This window comes from Octopus sinensis, linkage group LG1 (genome assembly GCF_006345805.1).
Source record: "Octopus sinensis linkage group LG1, ASM634580v1, whole genome shotgun sequence".
NCBI classification, from domain to species: Eukaryota; Metazoa; Mollusca; class Cephalopoda; order Octopoda; family Octopodidae; genus Octopus; species Octopus sinensis.
Genome location: NC_042997.1, coordinates 67,533,360 through 67,550,717, shown reverse-complemented (window position 1 = coordinate 67,550,717; position 17,358 = coordinate 67,533,360). Strand labels below are relative to the sequence as shown.

Genomic DNA, 17,358 nt, shown 5'->3' with positions numbered 1-17,358 from the left:
GTGTACTTGTTTAGTTTTACAATGACATTGTAGAGTAGGTGCAAGAGGCTAGATCTAGCCAGTTTGAACATAAAACAAGTAGAATATTTTGGCTCCACAGTTAGTATTATGATCTACAGAAAACCATTATTGTAGTCTATACTAATATATAAGAATATGAGTTGTCACAGAAATATTTTGAGAGAAATTATTGAGTGTGTTGAGATTTCCAGGCTAATAATCTTGTATTTTAAAAAAGAGTGCCCCTAAAATTGAAAATCTAGGTTTTTCTTTTCCTGTCATTTTAATCTGATTTAGTTTTCACTTAATTCTTTAACATTTTCTGTCAAATGTAATGCTTATTTACCATTGTCCTGAATTAATCATACAATATATGATGGCTTCAGGTTTTCGATGAGGTGATTGTTTATTTTCAGAATGACATTGTAGGTAGGTGTGAGAGGCCAGATCAGGCTGGTTTGAACATAAAGCATGTACAATGTTTGGGTCAGCTATGGCCAGTTTAAACGCTAATGGGTTAAATTTGTCAATAATTGGATTTACATATAAGTTACAATTAGGAGAAATATATCTTAGAGATTGTGAAAGAGTATTATAGGAAGTAATACATTTGGGCTTGTTTACTTTTTTACTGTTCATGAATTAGATGTACTTTATTCAAACTTAGAAATACTTTACAAGCTAAAGTATCTCAGTCTCCTGGCTATATCTTTTTGTATAGCTGCAAAGATGAATTAGCAAGCTTATTGGGTAAAAATTAAATCAAAATTGTGAGATAACAATGAGGTCATGTAAGAGGCATTTTTCTAATTTTAGCATTTATGAAACCATTTACATTGAATAATAATTATTTCATCTTCAGTATTTTGGTACTTAGGGAATCAAAGAATCTTTCTCTTTTTGGCCTTTTTTTTTTGTTTGTGTTTCTTGCCTAAGCTTGTTTCATGTTCCTGTTATATTTGTTTGAGACTTGAGTTTTTTCTTTTTAGTTACCTTTCATTTATTTTCTCTCTTTTGAGAACAACATTGAGTATAAGAACTTCAGTTATAAACAATTTCAAAGTCAAATATGTTCAATAACTGAAAACCTGTACTTTTTAGAAATAATTTAAAATTAACTAATCTGTTTTATTCATTAACTTATCTATTATTGCAGCTACTATTATTTTATTGTCACTACTTAATATTTGAATTTCTAGTGAAAAAAGAAGTTGGACAAAATACAAGGGTTTTTAATTTGTGTTTTAATGGGGTTTTTTTTCTATGTTCAACTGTTAATATATATATTTTATTGAAAATTCTTTTTCTGCTAATTATAGTCCTCTTTTTCAGTAATGAAATCAATTTCATTACTTCAAGATTTATTTTGTTCAGTCTTGAAATTTAAGTTTTGTTATTGTTCAGTTTTGTTCCATTTGACTATAGAAACACTTCATCAAACTATATATTGCCTTTAACACAAACAAGCACATACAACTCCCCAATGAAACAAAAAGTTTTTTTTTTGTTTTAGTTTTAAAAACATCTAAGTAGTTAACAGCAACATTATCTCTTCTTAGCATTGTGTTTCCATTTCTAATAATTTGCATTAATCAGTTCTCTTCACTTTTTTTCATACTATGTAGTGCTATTTTCATGCAGTTGACTTTTTTTTGTATAAATATATATTTCATTTTCCCTTTCTTCCTTTATCATTTCCCCCCCATTTGTCATTTAAAAAAATGTTTTCGTTTGTAATGGTTTTCACTTGTCAGGATTAAGTGAGCTGCCTGTGTGTTTTAGCCCTCTCTTTGGTTTCTTTTTGCAGCAACCTCAAACGTTTGGTGCACATGCTGCTGGTCCATCAGCGATCAATCTGGTTGGAGGAAAAACTGAGGTTTTTTGTCTATCTTTGATGTTTCTTTCTTTGTTGTCATGTCTCTGGTTTACCTTAATAGTTGAGTCGTAAACACTAAAGCATCCTTTTAATGTCACTTCTCCTACTTTGCTTTCACCTCACTTACCCAATTCATTTTCCAATAACAAAAACATAAGTTTGTATAACATCAGTAACCTGTATTAGATTAGAATTCTGCAGATTTTTCAAATTTAATGCTTTTCTTTTCTATTATATATAATAATTTTTAAAAAAACTCACCTTATTTATGTGTAAATATATTAGTGCTAATTTGATTATCTTGAAATTATCTAAGATTGAGTTTTTTAATTTCTATTAATGAATCAAACAAAGAGAAATACATTTATTGGAGACATGAAAACTCCAGATTATATTTCAAAAGTCCTTTAATATCATATTCCAATATCTGGTTTATAAATTGAAATTTTGATATTGTATGTAGGTAACAAGTATATTCCTTACATCTCAAAAAGAGATGTAGTTGACAGAATAAGCAATAAGATTTAGATTCTTATAAAAATGAACTCATTGGTAATTAATTTCTTGTTCAGTCAATTTATATTTTCTAGCAAAGATCTTCATTGCTAAATTATAAAATAGAATTAAGCAAAAACTGACAATTCATTTTGCTTCCTTGCATGCTACATTTTCTCTACTCCTCTTTAAATGTTAATATTTCTGAAAGTTTTTAAATGTTAACATTTAAAATTAAAAAAAGAATATTTTCTGATACCTCCTTATTATTCCTACTATCACAATTCTAATAAGTTGCATGTATATAAGATAGATATTGATTTCATATTTCTTACATCCATTGAAATAAGTTGTTGCTTATTTGATTCAGGTTTTGTATCTGTTTGAGTTAAATCTCTATTCTGATGTATTTAATTTAAAAAAAATATCTAACTGATGGGCTCAAAGATATAATTTCTCATCTTAAAGCAATATTATTAATAAATGTCCATGATAAGAATATGTAACTAAAAAAAAATGTTGGAATATTAAACTAGTCACTGGATAACCATTGTTGATACCTGTGTAGTGTAACAACTTAACAACATTAGTAATCAAATTTTTAGTGTCCATTCAAACAGAACCTGAAATTCAAAGAATGTATGTTTTTCATATTTTGCATGAATATCTTTGGTAGTGGGGTCTTTTTATGATTGCTTTTGTTTTATTTATTTTTTTTCATCATTTTTCAATTGAATTGTTGTAAATGTAGGTACCTCTTATAACCAATATCTCAATGCTGTTTTCTGATATGCACTCCTGCATGTACATGTGTATATTTATACACACACACATATTTACACATGCCTGCACATGTGCACGCAATTGAGAAACTGGCTAAATGTAAAAATTGACTGTCCTGGTATAGACTCCGAGTCAAACTGTTAAAACAGAAAGATGTCATAGCCAATGATTGGTGTAGTAGTATTATCGTCAATTGCTACAAGGCCTAAGAAGATACTCTAAAAAGATACAACTACAGGGGTATTAAATTAATGAACTAAGTTATGAAAATGACAAAGAATTAGGAACAGGAAAGATTAGGAGCAGAATTAGCTCAGATGAGATGAATTACAGTTTGTGGTAGAACATAATATCCTCTTCCTTTTGATGCAGCTACAGGGTAAGTTCTCAGTTTAGAGCAAGCCAGTATACCTTATATTTGTTGACCTGGAGAAGACATTTGACAAGGTACCATATTCTGTAGTCTAATGGTCACTATGAAAACAAAGTGTAAATGAATGGCATATGAAAGTCATGCAAGACTTGAATAGAGGTTCCATAGCAAAATGAGACTCCAGAACTGCTACATATCAATGAGCTAGAAATTTGAAGTGTAGAAGCAAAAACTAGAATCAAGAAGCCACAAAGTAAATATACCAAAGACAAAGGGTTTTAGTAAGTAAAAGAACACAGGGGTCTACTGCTGTCCGGAATATATAGAGAAAGAGTTGTAGGAATTCCATAAAGTGTACTCAGTGGCATCTATGATTGAACAAGGCTTTCATAAGGATCATAAGCAGATTGATGGAGAAGATGTAATAGATGCATAGCAGTAAGAGCACCCAGTGAAATAATTGCTTTCAATTACTTGGAAGACTCTCTTAGATTAGTAGTGAAGCTGGTGTTTTGAAAGCAGTGTACTCATAGTAAGAATATAGTAGGAAAAGTTCTTGGAGCTATTACTTGTAATAAAAGGATTATCCCTCAGAAGGAAATATATAAAGACTTGAAAAGAAAACGGTGGAAATGCTCTGTTACATATATAATGATAGTGTGCATGAAGTGGAGCACAAATGTGCTGAGAGAAAAACTGAGTGTAAGAAAAATTAGGTGTAGTGTGTGAAAGTGAAGTCTATGTTGGTATAGACATGTGATGCATATGGAGGATGGCAAACAGTCCAAATGGAAGGAACCTGTGGAAGAAGATTGAGTTTCATGGAAGAGATGATAGGTGACTGCAATGAGTGACAATTAGTGCTTGAGAAAACCAGTTAAACTCTTGCAAGCATGGAAAAAGAAAACATATGAACTATTACTTCATGGTGTGGGGTTGGGATTTGTAGGGGAATTAGATTAGGGAAATGATATAAGGACATGATGAATCCAAACTTGAGAACACTAGGTCTCACAGACAAAGCGGTGTAAGACTGATGCACATGAAATCATGATACAAATCCATCTATGAAAAATGATACAAATCCATCTATGTATGATACAAATCCTTCTATGAAAAAAAAATTATGCTAAACTAATTGTGTGCAGAGGACTGTCAACAAAGAGATATATAACAAAATAATGAGTAATCATTTACCATTCACTTTATTTTCATTCAACATTTAATGAAGGAAACTGTTCTCAGTATTCATTGATGAACCAGCCTTTGTTTCATGACTTCAAATGCTTTTAAAAAATTGAATTTGACTGCCCTTTTTTTAATCAGTTATTTCAAGAAAGGTATATTTATGATATCCTGTAAGATTTCTCTCTTCCTGGAATCATCATCATCATTTAGCATTTACCTTCTATGCTGGTATGTGCAGGACAGTTTGATATGATCTGACAAGTCCCAGGGTTGCTTCAAACTCCAGTGTCTGCTTTGACAGGTGTTTCTATGGCTGGATGCCCTTCCTAACACCAACTATTTTATTGAGTGTAGCAGGTGCTCTTTTCATGGTTCCAGAATTAGAGAGTTCAAGTAATTTGAAAGACAAAAAAGCTCTCACAGCTGAGTAAGAATGGACTGTTTGCAATGTTGGTGCAGTTAGAGATGAAGTTAGTGTACTAAAAAAACATGTAAAAGAATGGGCATCCACAGAGGAGTAATCACCAGAGAACTCTGTCCTACTTGGTGCAGGCTTCAGAAGAGAGTATAACAAAAATGAGCATAACTTTCTTAGTAACTGATGTAGGTTGTTCAAATTGCACATAATGGTAGAGCAACTCTTTTTCTGTAGTTACTCTTTTTCCTGTTCTTTATTGCTGGTAAATAATGGGTTCTAAGCATAAGCAATGTGCTGTCATTAAATTCTTGACAAAGTGGGTTGCAGACTGTTCGACAACTACAGAAAGCCACATGTTGTTTAGAGATGATATCGTTAATAAGAGCAATATACACAAATGGATGAAAAGGTTTAAAGTATTGAATACCAACCACACAGTGGGGAAACTAAAGAACTGCAACCATTGTCTACAGTGAGTAGACAAAGTGATTAATGCAGACAGATGAGTCATAATTTTTGAGCTAGCTCTACAACTGGACTCTGGCTGCAATGCATTACAGAAGATGGCTGAAGACTGGGTATTGTAAAGTTTGTGCTTCAGTACTTAACACCTGATTCAAAAGAGAAAAGGGTGGAAGTTAGTTTTTATCTGCTGGAAGTTTTTGAAACTAACAATGATATTTTATTCTTATCTGGTGACAGGAGATGAAATGTTAGGGTTCCTTTGTAATCAGGAAATGAAGGAATGGCACCACACGTTTCCTCCAAGGTCTTTGAAATTCAAGAACCAGGAATTGGTGCAGAAAGTTATGGTCACTGTTTTTGGGATGACAAGGGTGTCATTCTCCTTGATTTTCTTGAACATTGCGGTACCTTGAACAGTGATCAGTACACTAAGACTTTCAAAAAGCATAGAAAATGGATTAGGAAAAAGAAAGCAAACAAGAACCTGAAAACAATCCATATCCACTTTGACAATGCTCTACTACACCCATTTTCAGTAATAAATCCAGCAACTGGTAAATTGGGCTGGTTATTGGTCTCCATCCACTGTACAGCCCAGATCTGGCACCCACTGACTTCCACCTCTCCAGTCCAATGGAAAACAGTCTTTGGGAACAGAGATTTTATGACAGAGGAGGTGAATGTGTGAAGAAGTGGATAGAAGTCTTTTCAAAGAGGATTTGAGATTTGGGTCCAACAATGGTGCAAATGCATCACTTGTGATGAAGACTATGTTGATTAGTACTTTTGTGTAGAGGTAGAGTCACTCTACCAGCATGTTCAATCCGAACAACTTACATCAGTTAATAAAACGTTATGCCCACTTTTGTATTACTTTTAGAACAAGCCTCATACAAAATGAATATGAATAAGAGGCCTGTATGTTCAACTTGAACTGTGATTAAGTTTCATTACAGAAGTATAGAAGAGACAAAGTAGAAAAATCTTAGTGAAATTTATAGATCAAGGTAACAGGTTTTTCGTGATCAACAAATTTACTTCAACAAAAATTAAAGTTAAGAGTCATAGAGTAGAAAGATGTTTCTGACAATCCCAGTTCTTACTGTTTTACATTACTGACTGAATTGAGAATGAAACAAATATTTTGCCATTTGCTAAAACAAATCTAGAACCTCATTCTCTTGTAATCAATATTTCAATAATTTCAATGAAGATCAGTCACTGAATTTTTGACTTAGCATCTTTCTGGAGACAGTAATGGAAAATCAGTCTAGTGCACTAGCTCCCTTACACAGATACAGTGTCATTGAAAACAGCACCCACAATTAAATAAGAATACAGAATTATTGTCAACAAAGAGGCAAAAGGGAGTTGAGATGATGTTCTCATTGTTGTTAGTGATATGAAGTGAAAATATCATCAACTGAGAAGAGAATCCAAGTTTTAAGCTCAGTTTACTGCAAGTTTACTATCACCTGACTTCACTCTCCATAGATGTTATGAGTTATTGTTAAAAAACAGCAACAGTAAAGTGTTGGGTGGGGTACAAGTTTCCATTCATTTTCTTTATAGTCAACCATACTATGAATATTGTTTCAAAAAATTAAAATGAAATAAGAAACAACAGAAGATATAGTAATTATGGATAACAGTTTGTTTCACACAACTGGAAATATAAACCACATATTGCTTTGATTAATTCACTATTTTTATTAACTTATAAGAAACTATATGACAAACCATATTTACTTGAGGACAATGTGATCTCAAATATAATGCAACCTCCATTTTTTGTGCCTAAAAAATAATCAATAATATATTATATCCTTTTCTTTTTTAAACTTGTGTATAATGTTATTCTCCAATTTTGATTCTGGTGTTTTTTTTTTTATTAATTTTCCTGTATTTATACATGTATAAATGCAGTATATTGTAAGTAAAAATGTTAGAGAGCTTTAAATCATCATAGAAGAGAATCATGAAAGTGTCATATCAGAAGAATTACTGAAAGTAATTAAGATTGCTGACAACTTTGAAGTTAGTGGGATTCTCATTGAGAAACAAGCAATGCCACATACCTTGGGTTGTGACTGATATGAAAGTTTAGTTTTATTTCAAACTGTCATTGTTGTGAAATCCATTGTAGTAGATGACTGGATGTCATAAGTTGAACTTAGCATAAAATATTTTACGTATCAGTCATTACATAATCAGATTTAATAATAAAGTAAAGATCAGTATATATCCACCTAACAGTGGTACATGGACTGTTGCATATCAGCCATTCTGTACAACCCTTAATCAAAACTAGAACCCTCAATCGATTGGAATTGCTAATTGATTAGAAAGGCTAGTCTGAGCAGCATTCTGGTAACTTTACTCAAATAGCTTGAACTTCAGCTCAGCAGAGTAGGTTAATAAATTATGAATTATACATGGATTACAGCATAGAACTGTACCTACTTAAAGTTTGTGTTTAGAGCAAACTAAACTTGGCCTGCGAGAATTAAATATGTTGATCACAAGGTATATGATATATGCACCATCAACCTTTACTGTAGTAATCCAGCATAACATTAACTTGGTCAGTTCTACCTCTCCATGAGAAGCCTGCTTTTAAGAATTGTAAAGGGGAAGGTTATATTTATAACTCCTTAATAAAACTTTGGCAATTAGAGAAAATTGACAAAGTCATATAATGAACCAAGAAAGAATGTCCATTGAGAAAAGAAAAATTCCTTATTGAATCATTGTGGGAAATAGTTTTTTTCTCAAAACCATTAAGAATTATATATACTTCATGATTTCTTGAAAATTTCTGTAGCAAATCTTCAAACTGTTGTTGATTTGATTTCTATCTTTTGGATGTTTAGATCATGTTTCTATTTATATTTGTCATCAAACTCAGTAGAAAATAAGTTATTTAGTTAGAATAACGGTAAATTCATGTCTTATAAGGTATTAGAGTCATTATGGTGAGTTAGAAAATAACTTGCTTTGACCATTAGATATCAGAAACTTGATAGTCTTTTAATGAAATTTTGCAAATGTTTATTTCTTTTCAAAGCTCTGTTGTAATATTAATCTAATGAATAGATATATTATCCTAACTGAAAGGGAATCATCTTTTAAGTTTTAAACTAAAATTGCAAATTCTTATGACTTCAGTTCCCTTGTATTGTATTTACAGAATAGAATTTTGATTAATCACTTAGTTCCTTTTTTTTTTTTTTGCTTTCAGCATAGGTCTTTTTATTTATTCATTTACAACCATCTTTATAATTGTTTTCTATGGTTTCTTATTTGTATTAGTTATTTTTTTAGATGTGGACACATTATAAAATATTTGCTACTCTAAGTATTACTTTATAGCAACTAATAGGCTATTATACTTCAATTTTCATTGATAATAAATCTTAATTTTTATTACACTATAGCTACATTTTATATTTTATGGTACAATAAAAATTTCATCTGCTGAATTTGGTGTAAGGTTTTGAATATTGCATGAGATTGTTTTCATACAAACTGAATCAGTAAAATTAAACTTCTGTTCTTAAATGATATAGTTTCAGATTGAAATGTAGTAAAAAAATAAGCTGTATGTTTTGTGTCAAGTTTTTTTGCATGAGTTTTGTTTGAAAAATATATTTACTCTAGAGAAGTATTAATGACTTTAAGCAACTTGCTCTGTCTTGATAGTAGATATGATTCTTGCATTCAGTTTGAATTTATGGTTTGTGGAAACAGTATGAGTTGAATTATAAAAATTTTATTGTTTTAAAAGTTTATTTAAATTTTGGATAAAATTGAAATTTCTCTTTGTAGATGGTTATTTCATGATAGTTACTGTTTCTGTTTTAAAATATACGATTCTTATAATCAAATAGACCCTATTATACAAGATAGGGTTTTAAATAATGCTTCTTAACTTTTGATGTCAGTTGGTATAACTGAATACTATCTACTATATTTCACCTTCACAAATGTGTAAAGAATGGTTTGGGCTGTCACACACTTCTGCTAGCAGGTCATAGAAATATATTGTTGTAATATACAGATGTCAAAAAGAATAATCTGTTAATAAAATATTGTTGATCTAAGTCAATGGTAATATCAAAAAATTTAGCTGAAAAATCCTTTAGGTAAACTCGGTATTGATCTTTTAAATGTTTATTGTATTGTTAAGTAAATTAAAATATCTGTTGAAATCGTTTCTCTCCCAAAACTGATCCACATCTAATTATCTCATTATCTAAAATTCTTTCCTGATCTGTGGTTGTTTCTTCTTCCCTACAGTGCATCTCGTTTGGAAATTTGGCTTCCTTTCCACCTGTATTCTCAAAAGTAGGATAACTTTGACTTTTGAACTCAGAGAGATTCTCCTTTGCACATCTAAAATATCTGCTTTGATTCACAACACTTCTTTCTCCCACAATATTGTTGATTCTATTCTCTTGTTGTCACTCATCAGGACTATTATATTTTTTAAATCTACAGTTTATTCCAATACAGTGCATGCACACTTTCTTATACTTCATTTTTTGGTCATATATTATCTTTCACATCATGTTTTAACTGAAAGGTAGTGCTTGTTTACACAACTGCATCAGTGTAATGTTTATTTTTTATATATATATATATATATATGACTGGCCTGGTGCAGCCTTCGGGCTCCCCAGGCCCCAGTTGAACCGTCCAACCCATGCTAGCATGGAAAGCGGACGTTAAATGATGATGATGATGATGATATATATATATATATATTTGTGTTTTAATATTTGTAGATTTACTCCGGAATCTTTTTGGGACAATATTATCAAGTCCAGAGAACATAATTTGGTCTTTTACTTATTAAAAGTTCATGAAATAGCTAAATCTAGATTGAATAGAAGTATAGTTTATAAATTTATATTACTGACTAAAATCATATATTAGGAGTTAATTTATTACTATTATTTTGTTCTTATTTTAATTATTATTAAGAAATCAATACTAGTAAAAAATAAACTACAACAATTACTACAACAACAACAAAATCATATCTCCTTTTTTGATGGTTACTAGTTAAAAATGTTGCTACTCCCCTTCTAATTAAATTTTTAATCAATTGGAAATGTTTAATTTAGTCAAATATGTTTCTATTGCATAATGTCTTTTTATGGTTGGCAAGAAAATTTTACCCAGAAATCCTGTATCAGTTGTATTTTTGGAAGAATCACCTTCATCAATAATTAAAACAGTCAATGATATTATTATTATTAGTATTTACTTCTTTAGGGCTGTGAATGGCTGCATCACTGCAGAATATGTTCAGAATTTTATTCCTACAGGAGTTGACTTTGCCATTCATCCTTCAGCTATTAATAAAATATTGATTATTAATAAATCATTTTCACTTATTTTTTCATTTTAAGTTAATAATTATAATTCCTAGTGCTTGTGTTTTAATTTGTGGTCAAAGATGACTCTTCCAAAAATAGGATTTATTTTTATTGACCTGAAATGCTTTTCTGTTTTGTATGTATTCTTTTTAATTTCCTCCCTGCCTGCATAACTTTAGAGCTTACCTGTTGTTTGTACAAATGTTTAATTATTGTATTTGTTGTCATTCATATACCTGTGTAGATATTTCTTTTTCAAATGTTAAGCATATGTTAGTATAATAGCTGATGAAGCTTGTTTTCTTTGTCTATTTTAATTGTATTGCTAACTCACTTTATAAGCTGTGTTAATGAATTACTAATAACATTCTAGCTTTGATGTTTAAAAATGCTTTTGAACAAAGCAAAACAGAAGCTGCTTTTCATACAATATAATTGTATATTGATTTAAAGTGTTTGCTTCAAATTAAACGTATATTGAATAATTAACTGGTACTTATTTCCTAAATAGCCTCTTACCAAATTTGGTATCTTTTTTAAGGATAATTATTTGGACAGAAAGTGGTGTCAACATTCTTTTTTATAGAATGATTCTGCTTTAACATTTTAACATTTCTTCCTTTCTTTCTGCCATTCATTTTGTTCCCTTTTTTCATCATTGTCATTATTATTCTGTCTTTCTATCCAGTGGCATTAAAATTGACACCATTCAGTTGTTTTTTTGATATGGAACATTCATGTTTTCTAAGGTTGATGTATGTGTTGTTATTTCTTAGTTTTGTGGCCTACTTTCTCAACTTGATTTTCTGTCTCTCACTTTCCACTTGTCTTTTCACATATAGAAATACTCCAAGCTAGCTTCTTAGAGTTGGCCTCTTAGAATCTAGTTCATCTACTTGTTGACCTTAAATAAGTTTTGTTTATGCTATAAAAAGTATCAACTGCATAGACAACATGTCACCTTCTCAGCTTACATGTCATAGTTATTTTTCTACTGTCAGAATTGATATCTAAATTCTGTGAAAAGTAGAATTGTAGTAAACACAGCACCAATTGTTGTTGATGTAGTTGTCCCAACAGAAGTTCAATATACCAACTGAAATTGAAGTGATTGAATGGCTCCAACTCAAATTGACTTAAGATTTGAACTTGATCATGAGTACTGTGCCAAAAGTAAATTTGGTAGAGTAATTTACATTTCATATGAATATGATTCCACATTGAAAATGTTGAGCTATTGAAATCTAACACAGATGTAGCAGTAACCTATTCTAATCTGTCTCTGCCAGTTATAGAAAGTAGAGTTGTGACAAAATAGTTACCATCTTAAAGGAAGTTGTGATTTAGAATTGAGATTTTTTCATTTTTTTATATATTTATATGATTTCCTTTCTTTGCACTAGTTTCAGATATTCTCTGAAAGGAATACTCTTAGTAATAACTACCATTAGTTATAGTACAACTGTCTAATGTATTTTTTCCCGCCCTTTTCAAGCCTAGCCGGGCTCATGGGCCCAGTTTCCCGGTTTCTGTGGTGTATGTGTTCCCCCCAGCTGGACAGGATGCCAGTCCATCGCAGTGTTAATCAAGAAACAGGAAGAGAGAGTGGAGAAAGTCGTGGCGAAAGAGTACAACAGGGGTTGCCACCACCCCCTGCCAGAGCTTCGTGGAGCTTTTAGGTGTTTTCACTCAATAAACACACACAACACCTGGTCTGGAAATCAAAACCACGATCCTCCGCCCACGAGTCCGCCACCCTAACCACTTGGCCATTGCGCCTCCATCAGATAATATACACGATTTAATATGCATGTAACAATATATCAAATGGTTAAATATTTGTTGTGTAATTGAAAGCTGAAAGACGAGCATTTTTTTTAGATATATCATTATCATCATTTAATGTCTGTTGTCTATACTGGCATGGGTTGGTTGGTTTGACCAGTGCTGGGAAGCTGAGGGGCTGCACCAAACACTGGTCTGATTTGGCATGGTTTTTATGGCTGAATGCCAACCTCTCTGAGAGTGTAATGGGTGCATTTATGTGCTACCAGCACAGGTGCCATTTGTGTGACACCAGTATCTGCCACAACTACAATTTCACTTGGCTTGATGGGTCTTCTACTCAAGCATGGCATATTGCTGGAAGTCTCGGTCATTTGTCATCACCTCTGTGAGGCCCAACACTCAAAAGGTACTTTTTACATGCCACCAGCACAGGTTCTAGTTACACAACACCAGCATTGGCCACATTGCTTCATGTAAAAGCTTGAAAGGTGCTTTTTACGTGACACCAGCATGGGTGTTAGTTATGTGACACTGGCATTGGCCACAACTTGACACCAGCAATACACACACAATTTCTATCTCTTTCTTATATACTCACATTAATATAAATGGTAAATTAGGAAAAAGAAAAGACTTTTTATTGAAATTAATTCTCATATGGTATATTTAGAGTGGCAAACCTCATCAAATATATTTTAATCCTATAAACTTCTCATGTTTTAAACTAGAAAATGGTTTCTGTTTTTCCTATCTTGCTTTGTAAAGATTTGTGCTTTTATAATGAGTGTGAAGTTTGTTTGCATAAAGCATATAAGAAAATTTGAACTCATACATTATGTACTGCTTAGTACATCTTGTTAGTAATGTCTGAATATCAATATTTTACCATTATCATCATTATTGTTCTCAGGCCTATACTCATCCATTGGTGCAGAAACAGGATGGGACTCCTTGAACTGCAGCCAGATTCCCTTCCTGATGTCAATCCTTTTCATCATTGATGACATGCAGTGTACACTATATCAATTCCAAATGACTGAATTACACACTGTTTTATGTTTGTCGTTATTCTGTTACATTTAAAGAAATCTCACTTATCATTATAATTACTTATCTTGGAATGGGATAAATCCTTTTAGAAACTGAAGTAGATATGTCTTTGTTGACTTTGTACAATAGCTAAAGTACAACAGTCCACCATCACATTAAATTTGTTATGCCCAGCCAGTCATGTAGGCATCTTAGTTATGAGGTAGTCTACATTTATAACTTTTAAAGGATAAACTGAAACTTTGTGTGTGTGAAGTGAGGAGGGATTTCCTTTTTAAATACATTCATGCATATTCATAACTCTTGTATTCAAAAATATTTCTTTCTTATTTCAGATACTTGAAAAACATCTACAACAAGGATAAGAAGTTGTTTATAAAGGCAGCTATTGGTCTGGCTGTGGCAACTGGTTTTGGATTCATAACATATAGAATAATCCGTGCCCTTCGATAGGGACTGACTTTGCCTTGCCATTTTTTTTCTTTTTAAAATTTGTAGATGGTAACGCGAGAAAGAATACCTGCTCAAAAACTAGAAAAGAAAAGAACACTCAGCATTTTTAAAAATGTTATATCCAAGTTTCTTTTCTATGTTAATCTGCAGGGTATTAGAGAGTGCCTCTACAAATTTTGATATTTTCATAATATGAGTTGTTGAAGTAATGTTTTCTACACCTCAACTTCTGTTATTTCTAACATTCAAACCAATAGTGAAGTAGTAATGGGTCCTTTTTTTTTTTTAAATAAAGTTGACTGGAGCAAGTGAGATAATATGTGCTGTATATAAACTTATTTCAGTTGATTTAAATTTGACAAAACAAAAGCATGTCACCTTTTTCACTGAATGTTTAGTGACAGAAAAGGTATCTAGTTTTAAAGACACTTGTTTTAAACATTGTGTGTGTGTGCGTGCATATGTGTATGTAAGTGTGCATTCATGCATGAAAAGTAAATTTGCAGAATTATGTAACTCATGCTATCTTAGGGAAGAAAGCAAAAAAAAATGGATGTAAAAAGACATATGATAATAATGAAATTAAAATTAATAAAATAATATGCAAAATATATGAAAGTAATAATATAGAGATGTAAGTCACAGGAACAGTTACCATTTCTATTTAGATGAAATATCAAAACATTGTTTTAAATGTGAAAAATTGAAGAATTAAACAAACACCAGAAAAATAACAAGAAAACAAAAAGGAAAATAAAGAACAAACCAAACAGTATAGTGTAAGTGTTGAAGTACAATTACTTGAATATAAATAAATAAAAATAATCTAACCAATATTTGTGTTAAAAATAAGGGAACATACCAATGATGTGACATCTGTACAGTTTTATCATTTTCTTTTAAAGCCTTTGAACTTTAATCAGTTTGGACTTCTATTTTCTTCTCTTGATCATCTTTCACAACTGTTTTGTGTTAGCACCTCTAATACTCCAACCTTATCTAAAACCATCACCACTCACTTTTTTCTTTCTTTTTAGCTTTTTATTTTGATTGTGATTACTTTTTTTTTATGTTGTTATTGGTCGGGACCTTTCATTCAAGGATTAGACTAGATTGCTACAAGTTTAGTTTCAGTAATTCTCTAATGCATTCTCCACTTCATCTCTCTCTCTCTCCCCTTAGCTTTATCTATTAAGGTTTATTTTGTTTGTTATAGTAACAATTATGGATGTAAAATTATTGTTGCGATGGATACTGGTGTGTGGTGTGCTTTTGATTCCAGGTTGAAAACTGTTTCACTTCGCCAGTACCTTTGAGGAAAATATGGAAATTGCAACTTTATATTTAAATGAATATTTGTGAAGGAAACCATTATTATTATTAATTAGGATGGTGGAATGGCAGAATTGTCAGATTACTGGAGAAAAGCTTTACAGTATTTGGTTACAGTATTTCATCTAACTCCAAATCCTGTCAAAGTCATCTTTGCTTTTCATCCCTCCAGAGTTGATAAAATGACAGTACCACACAAGTACTGGGGTCAGTTCAATTAACTAAACCTCATCCCACAGAAATCAAGCCTTGTACTATTAGAAACCGTTATTTTTGTTATTATTATTATTATTATTATGGGTCATCCTCATAAGCATCATCATTTTCCTTTCTTTGTTGTTTCATTTGAGGCTCAGGAAGTTCTAAGCAAAGTGTGAATTATGAAAATGTGAAATCAAATAAATGTACAGAATTTGGGTAAAAATATGTGAATTAGAGTTTGAATGTTGTTCACTCCGTACACTACAGATATTTTTCTTGTCACTGCCAATTATTTCCAAATTTCAAAAATGTTCTTCCAAATATATTTCACCTGCTGCACTAGCATGGTACCAAATGTGTAAGCTACATGTTAAAGTCTTTCTGTGTTTTATGTGTAACGTAAAAAATTCTAATTTCTTTGTGCATGTTTAAGCAGCATAGTTCATGTCTGCTCCCTAATTATGATGTATATAGTTCATGGATATGATGCAATTGGTTCCAAGCTAGGATGAATTTTTTTACATCAACTAATTTCCTTTATAAGCCATGTGGTAATAAAGGAAATCATTGTAATATTTATTTATGTCATTTTGTTGTCTAAGTTCTATGTCTTGAGATTAAATTGATGATACTCCTCCTGCCCTACAGATGTGAGGCCTTATGCCAATAGAAATCATTATTATAATTATTGTTAGGATTGTCCACTGTCAGAAATGCTTCAGATCTGGACTTAATTCATGCATATTGCACAAGAATCTGCAATTTCGTTTTTGCTTTTTATGATTTAATTAATCTTGAACACCTTCAATTCCTCTGTTTACAGTTTTGAATCACTATTTAATGCAAAAACTATTTCCTTTAGTTGGTTTCCTTGACAGAATATTTGAAAATAATACTTCTACATGATGAGTGTAATGTTCCATTTCCTTTTGAATGATGATGCCATAACAATTGAAAGTCTGTACCATACCAGCTTTATGCTGAATATCAATATGAGTTGTATTGTGTGAAATTCTATATGAATGAACTTTTTGTTAGAATTTATGTAATATACTTATGAATATTACTCTGTTTTGATTTATGACTAGATAACAACAAAAATTATAGAATAATCTTTCCAATTGTTCCTGAACTGATGTGTTTTAGTACCTTCTGTATTCTATAGGCTTATGAGTATTAATATTATTGTTTTAAAATATTATCATATAGGGTGGTGGATAGCAGTATTACCAGCGCTCAGTTCTCAATTCACACCCCACCAAGGTCAACTTTGCCTTTCATCACTTGTAGGTCAATAAAATAAAGTACTAGTCAAGTAGTGGGATCAATGTAATTGACTAGCCCCTTCCCCTTAAAATTGCTGGTTTGTGCCTCAGTTAGAAACTGTTATTGTTTTAAAATAATGGTTATGTACCTCTTTGCTCAGAATTCAAAACTCAGCATCAACTATATATGATATTGTGGAATCTTCTCGTGATTGTTTATATCCTGAAATATTTCAGTGTGTCAGAGCAAGGCTAATCCTGGTAATGTTTCTGCCAGGATGGTTAGT

The 17,358-nt window shown here is 31.5% G+C and overlaps 1 protein-coding gene across 3 annotated transcripts in view; it reads left to right on the top strand.

The window, feature by feature from the left end:
* Positions 1-14,882, top strand: part of LOC115210184 (mitochondrial Rho GTPase 1) — an 87,969-nt gene extending 73,087 nt beyond the window's left edge. The window contains exons 20-22 of one of the 3 annotated variants that reach the window (XM_036501700.1): positions 1,808-1,876; positions 9,898-9,945; positions 14,156-14,882. In XM_036501700.1, coding sequence (XP_036357593.1) covers positions 1,808-1,876; positions 9,898-9,945; positions 14,156-14,273 — 235 coding nt within the window. In that variant the 3' untranslated portion in view covers positions 14,274-14,882. The remainder of the gene's footprint in view (positions 1-1,807; positions 1,877-9,897; positions 9,946-14,155) is intronic. The other 2 variants (XM_029778642.2, XM_029778652.2) reach the window with 2 other exon arrangements.
* Positions 14,883-17,358: the final 2,476 nt, after the last annotated feature.